Source organism: Lepisma saccharinum, chromosome 1, assembly GCF_977018435.1.
Source record: "Lepisma saccharinum chromosome 1, izLepSacc3.1, whole genome shotgun sequence".
Taxonomy (NCBI): Eukaryota; Metazoa; Arthropoda; class Insecta; order Zygentoma; family Lepismatidae; genus Lepisma; species Lepisma saccharinum.
Genome location: NC_139229.1, coordinates 200587497 through 200600841, shown reverse-complemented (window position 1 = coordinate 200600841; position 13345 = coordinate 200587497). Strand labels below are relative to the sequence as shown.

The window sequence follows — 13345 nt, the reverse complement described above, 5'->3', positions numbered from 1 at the left end:
GCCACGAATATCTGTACAAAGTCTTAGAAGCATATGGCTTCGGAGACACTTTTCTTAATTGGATAAAAACATTATATAATCATATGCTGCTAAAACTCAAAATAAATGGTTTCTTGACAACAAGTTTTAAAATGCGACGAGGTGTACTACAAGGTAGTCCCTTGAGTAGCACATTGTACGTCCTCACAATAGCCCCCTTTTTGTTTAGTATCCAGCATCATTTACAGGGCATTTCTATGGCTTCCATCACAATACAAGTTGGCAGTTTCATGGACGACATCACGATTTTTCTCAAGGATGAAAGAGATCTGTACAGTGTTAAAAGCCAAATACATACTTTTGAGCTCACATCAGGAGCAAAACTAAACAATCGAAAGTCATTCCTGATGCCCCTTGGCAAGGAGAATCCTTTCACAAACAATACGGAGATCCCTGTAGACAAGAAAATAAAAGTTTTAGGTATAAACTTCTATGCAAATATCGATGAAACGATCGAAGCCAATAGTAATCTCACGTGCGAGAGGGCAATCTACGTCCTCAGAGTGAACAAGATGCGCTCTCTGAGTTTAAAAACACGAGTAAGATTTATCAACGTTTTTGCTCTCTCTAAACTTTGGTATGTAGCAAAAATCCTGCCCTTCAAAACACAGCACTTAGCCAAGGTCAACAAAGCAGTTGGCTGCTTTTTGTGGCACGATACAATTTTCCGGGTGGCAATAAATGAGGTCACGTTATCAGAGAAGACAGGTGGTTTGGCACTAATACACGTGAACACACAGGCAAGAGCATTGTTTGTACAGACTGGCCTTAAAACAGCTTTCTCACTGCACGAGTCAACGACCCAAGCATGTATACAGAAGATAATACAGGACATTCCATTAGAAGCTCCTATCGATATTCAAAGTATCCCCAAAAGATTTTCGTTTTATAAGGACATCGCTTTACAGGTATGCTACCAGTTATTACGACATGAGACAATTACACCATCTGTTAAAAAGTTATATAGTGAAATCAATAGTTTCAAGCACACAGTACCACGAATAGTCCGGGATTTCAATACACATAATTGGCCACAAATATGGGAAAATGTCTCCGCCAAACACCTTTCAAAAGCTGCCCAATCAATATGGTACAAAGTGGTTCATCGAGTTATAGTGACAAGAGATAGGACATACCAATATGGAATCAGTGACTCTCCTAACTGTATATCATGCAACGTGCCTGACTCTTTAACCCACAGGATAACCAAGTGTCGCAACTCCTCCACGGCGTGGAACAAATTGCGAACAATGCTCAGTCGTATATGCCGCACCTCATTAACAAAGTTTACGGATACAGATATAGTTTTTCCTGCTTTCAATTTTTATCCACCAACAAAACAACGAGCAGTACAATGGTTGATAACAGAATACTTATTATATATATTTCACAATGACGAGAGCAGTTTTCAGAAACAATTCAGTATCTTCTTGCAAGAACAATATGAAAAAATTCCTCTCCAAGCAAGGAAGAAATGGTATGCAAATTTCTTATTAGTGCTTTATACTTAATTTAGGTCAAACAAAAATGTAAAGGTTAACCAGATAGAAATACGAATTGTACTAGCAGTACTACACTTATGTCAAAAACAATGTAATTCCATAACTTGTATATCAGAATGAGAAAAAAAAAGAGTGGTTATAATGCAGAAGGCCTTAGAAAGTTGGCTTCGCGGGCTTACAGCAGACAACAATATGGGGGTGTGTCTGCGTGAACCAATCAAGTCCGCGAATGAGCGAGCCCGGTTGCCACAGCTAGCTCTCGCTGCACCCTTCTGGAAGGGTGAATGACCTCTGCCTCTTGCTACCTCGGCCTGTTTGTTCGGCTGAGGAGCAGACGACACGAGAGTATCGGCAATAGTGTGCGAGCGACGTCTGCTGTTAGCCCGCGAAACGCTCTTTCTAAGGCCTTCTGCATTATAGCACACCGCGTTACGACGCCAGGGGTCCCGGGTTCGAATCCTGGCCTGGGCATGGATGTTCGTGAGTGTCCATTCATCAATTTCATCATATTCACTCATCTCCATCATCGTAAACTAGCCAAAAGTGACACGCAAAAAGTGAAGTAAAATAAAGCAAATCAATCAATCAATCAATTGATGATTATTAAAATCTCGAGACCATGAGGACAATTTTGTATTTTCTTCGTCAAGAGCCAGGATGTATCCCAAGTTTATTTGTATTAGAACACTTACCATATAAGACTACATACATAATCTCCAACAATCCTCATGGACAGTAATTTTATAGTTCAACAAAAGTTCTAAAAAACATTTGGTTTGCTCAACAAAATGAAATGAAATGTCAATCGTCATTGCTTTGTAACAGAAGTTTACTGTGAATTTTATTGCGTCAATGTTTGTACATGAAATGTAAGAAATAAGTTATAATTTCATGAAACTTAATGCTTAGCATTTAGTGTTCATCGGTGGTGAAAAGGACATCGCGCTTGCAACTCATGATCCGAACAAAGTCTTACGAGATGAAACAAATCTAGAGTAAAGTAACTGTAATAATAACTATGTCAAGTATTTTCTAAAGAAGAATAATAACAGTAATTATATGCGAATTACTTTCTCAAGTGATTAAGTCGGAGTTACTTTTAAAGAGTAACTATTCAAACACTGCTGATATATCATCGAGTTCAGCAACATATTAGTATGAATTGCGAGGGAAGTTGTGCCTCCACCTTGGCAAAGTGGTAACGTAATCGCCTTGCAATACAGGAGTCCCAGGTTCGATAGACGGTGAGTGTACAGTGATCGTCAAATATGCAGGGATGCAGGTATTTCAGAATATAGGTGTCCATTTTTATTGCCGGTGACTGGATATAGTGGTTTGGATCCCACTTTAAACTGTAGGTCCAGTCCCAATTAGCCTTTCTGTGTATAAAGAAGATTTAAAAAAACGTATTTCGAGGGAAGATACAATACAGTAATAAATACCATTAGAATAGAAGTCAAATAGCTTACAAAATAATTGTTTACAGGGACTACTAAAACTAGATTTTCGGGATATATAAAATCATATTTACGTTGTTGTTTGAATGCATATTTATTATTTTTCTTTATGGTACCCTGCAAAACATTATTGCGTTCTCTGAGAGCTGTGTTGGCGATTGGGTTCCAAAACTGGGAGAGGGCAGGGACACTTTAATTTCCATTGGTAGATGAGGTTTTGTATAGTATTGGGGTAAAAGTGGGGGCCATCTGCCCCTCCCCCTAATTGCCGCCACTCTCTGAGAGATATGCTTTTTGCAAATCATCATCGTATTCAGGAAGAAATTTATTTCCTTAGGATTTTTTTAAAATACCTCTAAAAATTTAAGCTTGCAAGAATATCAATGAATGCGTACCAATGCTGGACAGACAAGACAAGTAAGTCACACCCCTGGCACTGTTTTTTTTCCTCCTGATTCCCCTAATATACAATTTACAATTAATGACCACTTGCTATCAGATATTATTAAGGCTTGAAACATAATTTCTTGAGCATATTTTGGACTCTTGATTTCTAGAAAATCATCACCATTCAATCAAGTGTCTACGCTAGCAAGCAAAAATGTATGTACTCTTCCGTGTAAAGTTCAAACAGTCCAGTTTGTTGATTTACAGTATATTCCGTAGAAGCTTATACACCAACTGCCATGCTACGCAACTGCCATTGTCGGTCCAACCTATTGTCCTTTTGTACAAATTTCAATAGTGCTCTTTAGTATTGGTAGAAGACACTTCGATTAGTTTCTCAAATGCTCATCTGCAAAAGGAACAAATAAAAATAGTTTAAACATCGTATATGAGACTATGAACTTACAAAACATGTTTAAAAAATATTGATATTACATTGTTACAACCTTAGACAAGTTGAGTTAATAATGGAACTTACAGATGTTGAGTAAATGGATTTGAAAATAATGGATCCAATTTTCACTATAATGCTTAACGATATCGTTATGTTATTAAAGGGCAGTTTGGTTCACGATATGAGCTCACTTCAATGATCTAACTTTATAATGAATGTTAAATATGATGAGCCTAAAACAGAAATTGGCAAAATAATTGTTAGAAATATTTTCATAGTAGAGTGATGATTGCAACGCTATATGGAGTGAAGTTCCTCCAGGTTCGAATCCTGGTTTCATGTATGTATTTAATCATTATCTTTGTTCAAATCATCCATTTTATCAAATCATTATTCATCATCATTGTTCCAAGGAGCAGAAGTTGGAGGTAAAATAACAGAAATACATTATAAAATGGAAATGCAGTTCCTGCTATATTTTTATTTGAATTATTATAGTAGACCAGTCAAGAAGCAAAAAAGCTTAAAAAAACTTTTATCTGCATGGAATGTTAATAATAGGCATCCATGCAAAATCAATCAGTCATAGGTCTGAGAGAAAAACTAGTCAAGCTTCAAACTCACTGGTATTTGAAGTAAACTATTTAGTACAAACGGCAACTGAAATCCAATCTGATATTGAACCAAATATACGTAGCATAATCAGGACAAATTATGATTTCTATGAAGCTCTGTGTCATTTCCAATTAAATTATTGCCCTTGTACTTGCAAGTATGGGAACATTTATCTATACCGGTACTCATTTTGAAATTCTCAGTAAACATACAGACTTGTGTTCGATAGACGGTAAGATTTTAGTCTCATAACTGTTAGGGTGTACTTTTACACTTTAAATATATACAGCATCAAGTTATTGGACGAAATGCACTCTTATTATGAGCCGTCCTAATTTATACAAGGACAAGAAAACAGAAGAGCTTCATACAGTTTAAAAAACCGGTTTTCTGACGTGTTTCTGTAAAGGAAGATAACAGAACTGTGTCCGAAACTTGCAACAAACTCTTGTAGAAAATAGGTCAACAAGTACTCGTTTCAACCATGTACAAGGGCAAAGTAAAAAACATTTAAACAAACTACTGATTTGTAATAAATATTCCGATGTTGTACATGTGAATAGCACGAGTTTCGTAGGTTTGGAAATTAACTTACAGGAATGAAAATAGAGCATTTTATGCAATATTGATTTAATGATATCAGATATAATCTATATTAAGCTACGTATATTTTATGCTATAGTAATGATCTCAAAACGGTAGTTATTAGGATTATGCCTAACGTAAAATGTAACATTCTATTCTGATTTTACATTTACAAATAATTATCAACTTCGTTTGGAAGATAAAAAAGTCATGCAGTGTCAAGCGATATTCTGACCGATATTACATCAGAAGATATTTCTTCAACATGTAAATAAATTATACATTTTGCCTATATTTCAAACATTTTGCCTTTGATGGATAATATTAAGCAACAAGCAATTAAATATTAAGACTTACCTTCGAGCTTGTTCAGCTTTTTAACATCCTCCGTGAAATATTTGTTCCCTTGTTCTCGTATCTGTACGGAATTCGATATCCTCTGGTAGCTTGGTTTGATTTTCACTCTTTCAAGAACTTGCATTGATCATATCGTTAGACAACACGGAATGAAATATTGGCAACAGTGTATGCTAAATCTGCACCACGGAGTATATTGCGACGAAACGCCACTTCAAAAGTTTTAATGATAGGCACTACTCTCTGAAGGTACGAAATGTTTTCATTTTTTCACATAGTATTTCAGATGCTTGCGGGAAGAACATGTGATCTTTGTTTCACCACGAAATCTTCCATACTAGTCATGAAAGAAAGAAAATGCACGGGTATTAACAAAACTACCACTTCAGCGCCATCTGTACGCAGCAGTTTGAACATGACGGAGACCTTATATTTTCTGTTATTTACTTAAATCCCTTCAATCGTAACATAATTATAAGGTTCACATGTTCTAGTGAATAAAACAATCTTTTATATCAGAAAATTTCTTCCTTACCGAATCTATATTAGTTGTACGGTTACCCTTAGAAATTTGGGTCTATGATTTAGCATGGCTTTAGAACCCCCTTAAAGCTTGTAAGATCACATCTGAAAAACTTGAAAAATTAGGTTCAGACAGGAATGTCCTTAAAGAACAATTTGGCGACTTGTGCATATAAAATGTCTTTTCCGCGAAAATTTAGTTCATGTATAAACAATTTTAGTTCGAAAATTATTTAGTTTACATATTAAATACAGTAATGTTTTAAGAATATATATTTTCATGTACAATGTGTTTCAGAAGTTGCACAACCCTAACTATTTCCATTGGTTGTGTGGTGTTTTCTTGGGTAAATGTTGTCTGCTTCTACTGACAGGGGTCCCGGGTTCGAGTCCTGGTTTGGGTATGGGTGTTTGTGAGTGTCCCTTCATCAATTTCATCATATCATCACTCATCCCCATCTTTGCGATTAGCAAAAAGTGGCACAAAAGCGAAGTATAATAAACTAAATAATAAAAATTACTGACAAAATTCTGGACTGGTAGTGTTGCCAATCAAGATTATAAGCCACGGAAATGTCACTTTTTTCTTACTTCGCCCATAAAATCTCCATTTCCAAAGTGCTGAACATGTCTCTCGGTCACAAACCACAGATTAGTATGGCGCCAATCATAAAACTACGTTTTATAATCCTGTAAATATAATAAATTTTGTAACCTTTTCTCCCCCGAAATCGGCATTTTGGAAATTTTCTTACTTCGGCTTGAGTCATCGAAATCTAGAATTCTCTGTAAGGAATGAATTGACAATCGTGTTAAAAATATCTCACTAGAGGAGGCTTCATAATGCAGGAAACCGGGTGTGAATATCCCAAAATGAACGAAGTTTGGGTTGGGCGACTTTTGAAACACTTTGTACATATGGGGGGAAATTCAACCATGATCAGCACTGAAATAATAATAATAGGTTATAACAACTCGAAGCTATGTTGGAGTAAAGTAAGTAAAAACTGTTCTGTGTATTTAGATGCAATGTTTTTAGTTCTGTAAACGTTATTCTGGAATACCAATGCTGGAATCTACACTGAAAAAAAATATCGGTGTTAAAACAACACAATCAGTGGTCCCAGGAAGTCTACACCCCAGTTTGGTCAACGTTTCCCCTTAGTGGTGTTGAAATAACACAGATAAATGGTAACAAACAACATTTTTGAAACTTTGTTACCATTTATCTGTGTTATTTCAACACCACTGAGGGGAAACGTTGACCAAACTGGGGTGTAGACATCTTGGGACCACTGTTTGTGTTGTTTTAACACCGATATTTTTCAGTGTATGCAGAACCTGTTAATTATGCTAAAAATTTAAAATCAACAATATTCTTTAGTCTGACAAAAAAAGGAGCAATCTGTTTTTGGTGGCATTGAGTAGTGACTACTACAGGAAAAAAAATGGATCTAACATACTGATCTAACTCTCAAATAAATTTAACAGAACATTTAACATTTCTAAAAGATAGATTACAATTTAGGCATTACCTAATATTGTTATTACTCATAAATAGTTGGAAATTTCATTAAGGAGTCCAAATACAACATTATACAGTTCATTGAATGTTACACATGAGATTATTGTGGAAATATGACCGTGCTTATGTGTATGGAAACGTGCTGTTCGGCTACCATATTGACCTTCTGGTAATAACACATGTAACAAAAAATCATAAAAAATACATTAAATAAAAATCAACGTTTCATATATATCTCATACGCTTAACACTCAGATTAGTATTATACAGTTGCTCTTCGTATGTGGAAATTAATATGTACAGTAACGGCAGAAAGAAAGAGAAGAAAGAAGAGATATGCATAAGCAAAAGTTAATTATATACATTTTAAAGATTACTTGGATACCAGAAGGAAGAAAGGTGATGTATAGCGCCGCTAGAATTATGCTTTATTGGCATAACATTTGGCTGTTACCTGTACTTTTTTTAATGTTACTCGTTACTGTTACCCTGAAACAGAAACGAAATTTTTGATAAAAGTGGAGACTGCTCTATGATCTAATTGGACAGATCCAGATAACGTAAAAGAACAGCCTGTTTCTCACTAATGTGATCGAGATTTCTGATTATTACATTCACAATCAACACTGGAAAAAGAAAATAGTACAGTTCACAAGAGAGGCACTTTTTTTTTTTTAGGTTTCTTGAATAATGGATCTAGTGATTGTGCATTAAAATCGCATTCCTCCGTGTCATAACAGAAACCAAATATTTTTGATGCTGTGGAGGCTGGTCTACCATCCGATATGGGAACGACAAGGAAAAGCGGTGACAGACTGCATAAAGGAAACAGAATCCGTGCATACGGAAGTGAAGCTGTAGTACTTGGTGTTTGCCATGAGTGTGCGTGCAATGAACATAAAATTTCTTACCCGGTCACTTTGACCTACTGTACAATGGAACTGCACCTTTTTCTATTCCTTTGCAATATTATTGCCATTCAAGTAATGAATTTATATTTCACACTTGTACGAATATGTAGTACGTACAGTCAGCAGGCTCGCACATGAGAAGAAATAACTATTATATCATAATTGGATAGATCGCGATATGTAAACGAACACAGTTTCACGCAGACTCGCATGGTAACGATATCTGATTTAACTCTCACAAAATAGTACAGTTTACAAGAGAGGCACTGATTTAGGTAACGTCTTGTTAAGACTTTTCGGCGGTTTCCTGAGACGATGGAGATTGTGATTGCGCATTTGAATTGTCTTCCTGCGTGTCATCACCTTTGGGCCCTTCGGAAGTCTGTGGCTCATCTTCATTCTGTTCTTCGGCGGTTTCTTCAGCGTTTGGTTCGTCCTGAGGAAATTCCTCGTTCGCCTTCACCCATTGCCATCTGCCGGGCAGAGGTGTCTCGCTGGGGAAGTGGAAGTTCCATCTCTGGATGGCCTCCAATTGCGCCTGCTCGAGCTGCTGGAGCGGTTCGTTGTCCACGGCATTGTCCTGCTGGTTGTCGTCTCCGGCGAAGAGCTTCCGGCAGACAGGTGGGCGCTGATCACCAGCCATCATCGACGCTCTTGTTGGATACGGAAGTATCCGCCTGTAGTATCTGAAAAGAAAAAAAAAGATGAGATTGTAAGCAGACAAGAAGAATCGAACATGTACCAAGAACATTGCTGTACCATAGTGTTAAAGAGTATAAAGATGGCTAAATGGTATAGGTCAGATTTGACCTAACAGTTTATATTCTGTGACTTTGTGGTTTCAGAAATTAGGTGTTTATTCAAGAACATGCAACTTAAATCTAACAACTGAATAATCATTTTTTTCAACCGTACAACATGTACACCATTACATCACAATCCATAACCACAAAGTCACAGAATATAAACTGCTAGGTCAAATCCGGTATATACCATTTAATTACCATCTTTATACTCTTAACACATACAGGGCCTCCCCGATGGCGCAGTGGTAACGTCGTCGACTTGTAATCAAGGGGTAAAATAAATATATCATTGAAATACAGTTACATGTATGAAATATGTAAATCCCCTCCATGTTCACTTTTCAAGATAGGGAGACCCACCCTTTCGGACAGGGTCGTATCCAGGATTTTTTCGATTTTAAAGAACAGCACGTTGGAAATTGTTAGACGAAAATAATACTGAGCTAATAAATTGCAATGTCCCTACCAATATATACACTCCTGTTCAGATTAAGTTGCACATACTTTAATTGCTCAACTACAAAGAGTGCCACGTTAAGTGAACAGGAGTATACACGGTTTGTGACTACTGTAATAAAATACGTACTACTTTTGCCAGAATGTTATCGAAAACACAGCAGAATATTTTGTAAACATGTGGTATTCTTTATGCGTAGTATTCCAAATGAGGGGAAATTAGCGGAAAATATTCAAAATATCTCGTAAACTATTACATTTGCATTATTTTGCAACTTAGAATTCACGAAACTGTGTGAGCATGCAAGTTTATCCACTTTTAAGCACTTTCAGGCGATGATTAACGTTTTTTGCTGTTAGCGCGATTGTGAAAAATACATACAAGCCACTCTACAGCATTTTATATGTAATTTCAGTTAACTTTCACTGCGTAATATGAAAACATGAACCTGTCAACAAAAATTAATGTATTTTAATCATTTTACAATTCAGCACTCCAAAAATCTGCCAAGAAACGCTAATTTTGGTTTTATAAATCAATTGTAGAACAGTGCAAGTCAACGTTTACGTTCAATTTATTCACATATAGGCTAATCGAGACTGGGTCAAGAGTTTAAAGTGGGATCATATATGTGCCTCTGATTTCAAGGTGATGACGTCACTACAACACCACCGGTGAAGCCCGTAGAGCTATGCAGTTAGGCAAAATGTCGGAAGGGGCTCCGGTACATTGAACGCATGCCTGCGGTACGCCAATATTTCCGGATTCCCATGACTGGAACTGTTTTATGAATCGTCTTCCATTCTTTGGTTTTCTCATGACTGTAACCCACTCGTGCTGTGTATTTCTGGACAACTGATATTGGATAGGTGTTTCAAGACTACATGTGCAACTAAATGTGTTTGTCTTTACCATTCAACTTTGAAAGGGAATACATGCAACTTATCTAACACTTACTGATCAACGTGTGATCCAGGTCTATTTCGTTTCTATGGAAACGCAAACAAGCATTGATAAAAGTACTGGCAAGCATTATCATCCGACACAATTAATCCCAAACGATCATTGTCATATTAAGATTTACTTCCGTAAAGTCCCTCGCAAGTTAAGTTCATTCCAGAAAATTATCAGACCTATTACCTTATTATTGTCAAGGTTCTGATCGAAGTAGAGACCTTTAGTCCCGAACATAATCGATTGATTGGTTGAATTGTTGTTTTAAGTCCACTTTATACACAGATAGGCTAATCGGGTCTGGACCTACAGTTTAAAGTGGTATCCGAACGACTGTGCAATTTGCCACCACCAGGGACCCCAAACACCATTAACCATTCTGCGGTATAGCGTATTCCAGATGGTTCATAATCTGTGGTCCGCCAACCCTTTCCATGAGATCGCCAAAGGTTTGAAGATACGTGTCCTTCATGTAAAAATTTGAGGAAAATAGATTGGCAATCAGTAAATAAATATTAATGATTATAATCTGGCAGACCAATAAAAAAAACAAATATTGTTTTATGACACTTGTAGTTTCTGAAATATCGATAGTTTACACGAACAAAGGGACACAACACCGTACAAGGGTACTTTTTGTTTTTTCCAGCATTTGCTGAGTATAAGAATGAACGAAAATAAGCAAAATCGCACAGCTCAAACAGTGACGTGTACAGATTAGAATCGATGGACGTCATACTTCTCGTTTGGTACCATAGTTTACCTAAAAATCAAAATAAAATGTGCGATAGATGGCATAATACTCCTTCCCGACTTCTACAAAAAGCATAGCCCCGTTACTGTACGACCCCCCACGCGAAAATCGTCTTACGCCACTGAACACAGAGTTTCAATTTTCAAAATTGGGTTGTAAGGTAGGGGTGATTTTTTCGGAACGCAGGAAAATTAACTCGACTTGTTCGATTTCCGGTGGAGCCTCATTGCATATTGTTTCAGATTTCATTTTAAACTGTAGGTCCAGTCCCTATTAAACCAACCTGAGCAAAAAATGGACTTCAAATGCTCAGACTTACTGGGACAGATCCATACGGTTTAAAATGAGATCCGAATCTTGAAGTAGATGTTACTTTTAGTCGTCAACATCCACTCAGTTGCAGACTATAACCTGTCCCAGTTAACTGTAGAGCAGGGCGGCGCATATCGACAGAGGAGAAGGAGGAAAATCGAGTGGTGAAAGCGCAGTGTTGCCAACCGTACGGTCCTGACCTTATTCCGTACGCTAAATGCACGGCTTGTCAATATTTGCTCTTGCAGTTGTATCCCTAATATTTCCCTAAGAAATTCTTAAACCAATCGTACGGACCTGGAGACAAAAATATGGTCCGTTTGCCATGTGCTTTCGGAATTATCCTTTTCAAAAGTTTGCAACGCTGAGGATGAAATCGGGTAACTCCCGTCGCCCATTACACAACCCCGTTTCTCTCACTGTTCATTGGTGGAGCCGTCTCGCGTCACTACTTACGCAGAGACTTGTTCTCGTTCACCTGGTCTACAGTTAGCTGGTACGGAGTTTATATTAGGCTCTTCCTCAGGAAAGCGGATGCTCCCCTTACCCCCTCAGTTTCTCTGAAAAGTGTGCCCAATCTTTCACTCTTTTCCTCCACTCCTTGATCCTCCAATTATAAAATTTTTCCTACGTCACTACTGACCAGACGTGACTTGATTGAAGTACAACAGCTGATGGCTCGCACGAAATAAATTTAATCAATTACAACACACACGTTTGTCGTTCATTTCCGAGGGTAATCGAATCCAAGATAGCAAGGCAAATCTGCAGAGGTGGAGGCAATACCGCTCAGGCAGTTCTCAATTTCGTCGCTAGGTGGCAGAATGTGATGAGTGATTGAAAAAAGCAATGCCAGTTCCAAAGCAGAGTCCGTGCACGTGCAATTCCCAGGTTCGATAGTCTGAGTATCAACTGTTGGAAAAAATAGATGTAGTGTTGACAAATTTCGACCAAAAAAAGCTTGTTGCACTCGTTATTTAGACAAAACTTTCAGAAAATGTTATATGACTCTCGAAGAATTTGTAGTTGGGATTGATTGTATGTTCAAGTCACAATATTAGATTAATTTTTTTTCCCCGCAACGTCGCCATCAACAGCGCATTTAGTTTCTGAACACGTGTAAGACGAGTCTTAACACCTTGTGTAAGTCGTTGTTGGGAAAACTGTATCCTTATGTACACAACTGACAGCGGCCGTGTATATCTATATATGATAGACTCGCGTACTTTCGACGTGGCCTTTGGCCACGTCTTGTACGCTCGAATGCGTGATCTTCGGCCACATTGTGGGCGTAATCATGTTATAGATGGGGTAAAATGTCTGCATGTTTTATTGGATGAAGCCAAGCAAGTGTATAAGTTCGCTAATTTAAAAAGTTTAGAAAGTAACGTTATGTCTGTATGGGCTCTAAAAAGGTACAAATATTCAAAATATTATTGTCTATTTTCCTAATAATAAACTGAGTAAGTAATAACAGTTTCAAGATAATTAGTTGGATGTTTTGCATAAACGAATTCAATAGCGACACTAAATTGGAAATGCAATCTTTCTGCCATTCTCCTCGAATTCCTACCTTGCCTCTGTAATAAATTCTGACTCTCGTATTTTGAAATTCGAAAAGTCTAGCATAATTCCCTTACAGTAGTTCTTGGGGTGAAAATAAACTTTCTGTAAGTTCCCTAGCAACGTCCGTTTCCATGGTGAAGAA

General features: G+C 37.3%; 1 protein-coding gene across 1 annotated transcript; it reads right to left on the bottom strand.

The window, feature by feature from the left end:
• Positions 1–7144: 7144 nt before the first annotated feature.
• On the bottom strand, positions 7145–10603 carry LOC145978251 (uncharacterized). The gene is made up of 2 exons (XM_083110745.1): positions 10575–10603; positions 7145–9040 (listed from the first exon to the last, which is right to left on the bottom strand). Exon 2 carries the CDS (start codon positions 8998–9000, stop codon positions 8641–8643), a length of 360 nt encoding a protein of 119 aa, XP_082966871.1. The 5' UTR covers positions 9001–9040; positions 10575–10603; the 3' UTR covers positions 7145–8640.
• Between the last annotated feature and the right edge of the window lie 2742 nt (positions 10604–13345).

Excerpts from the sequence above, each read along its gene's own strand:
- LOC145978251 (XM_083110745.1), bottom strand. The coding sequence starts at position 9,000 with ATGATGGCTGGTGATCAGCGCCCACCTGTCTGCCGGAAGCTCTTCGCC.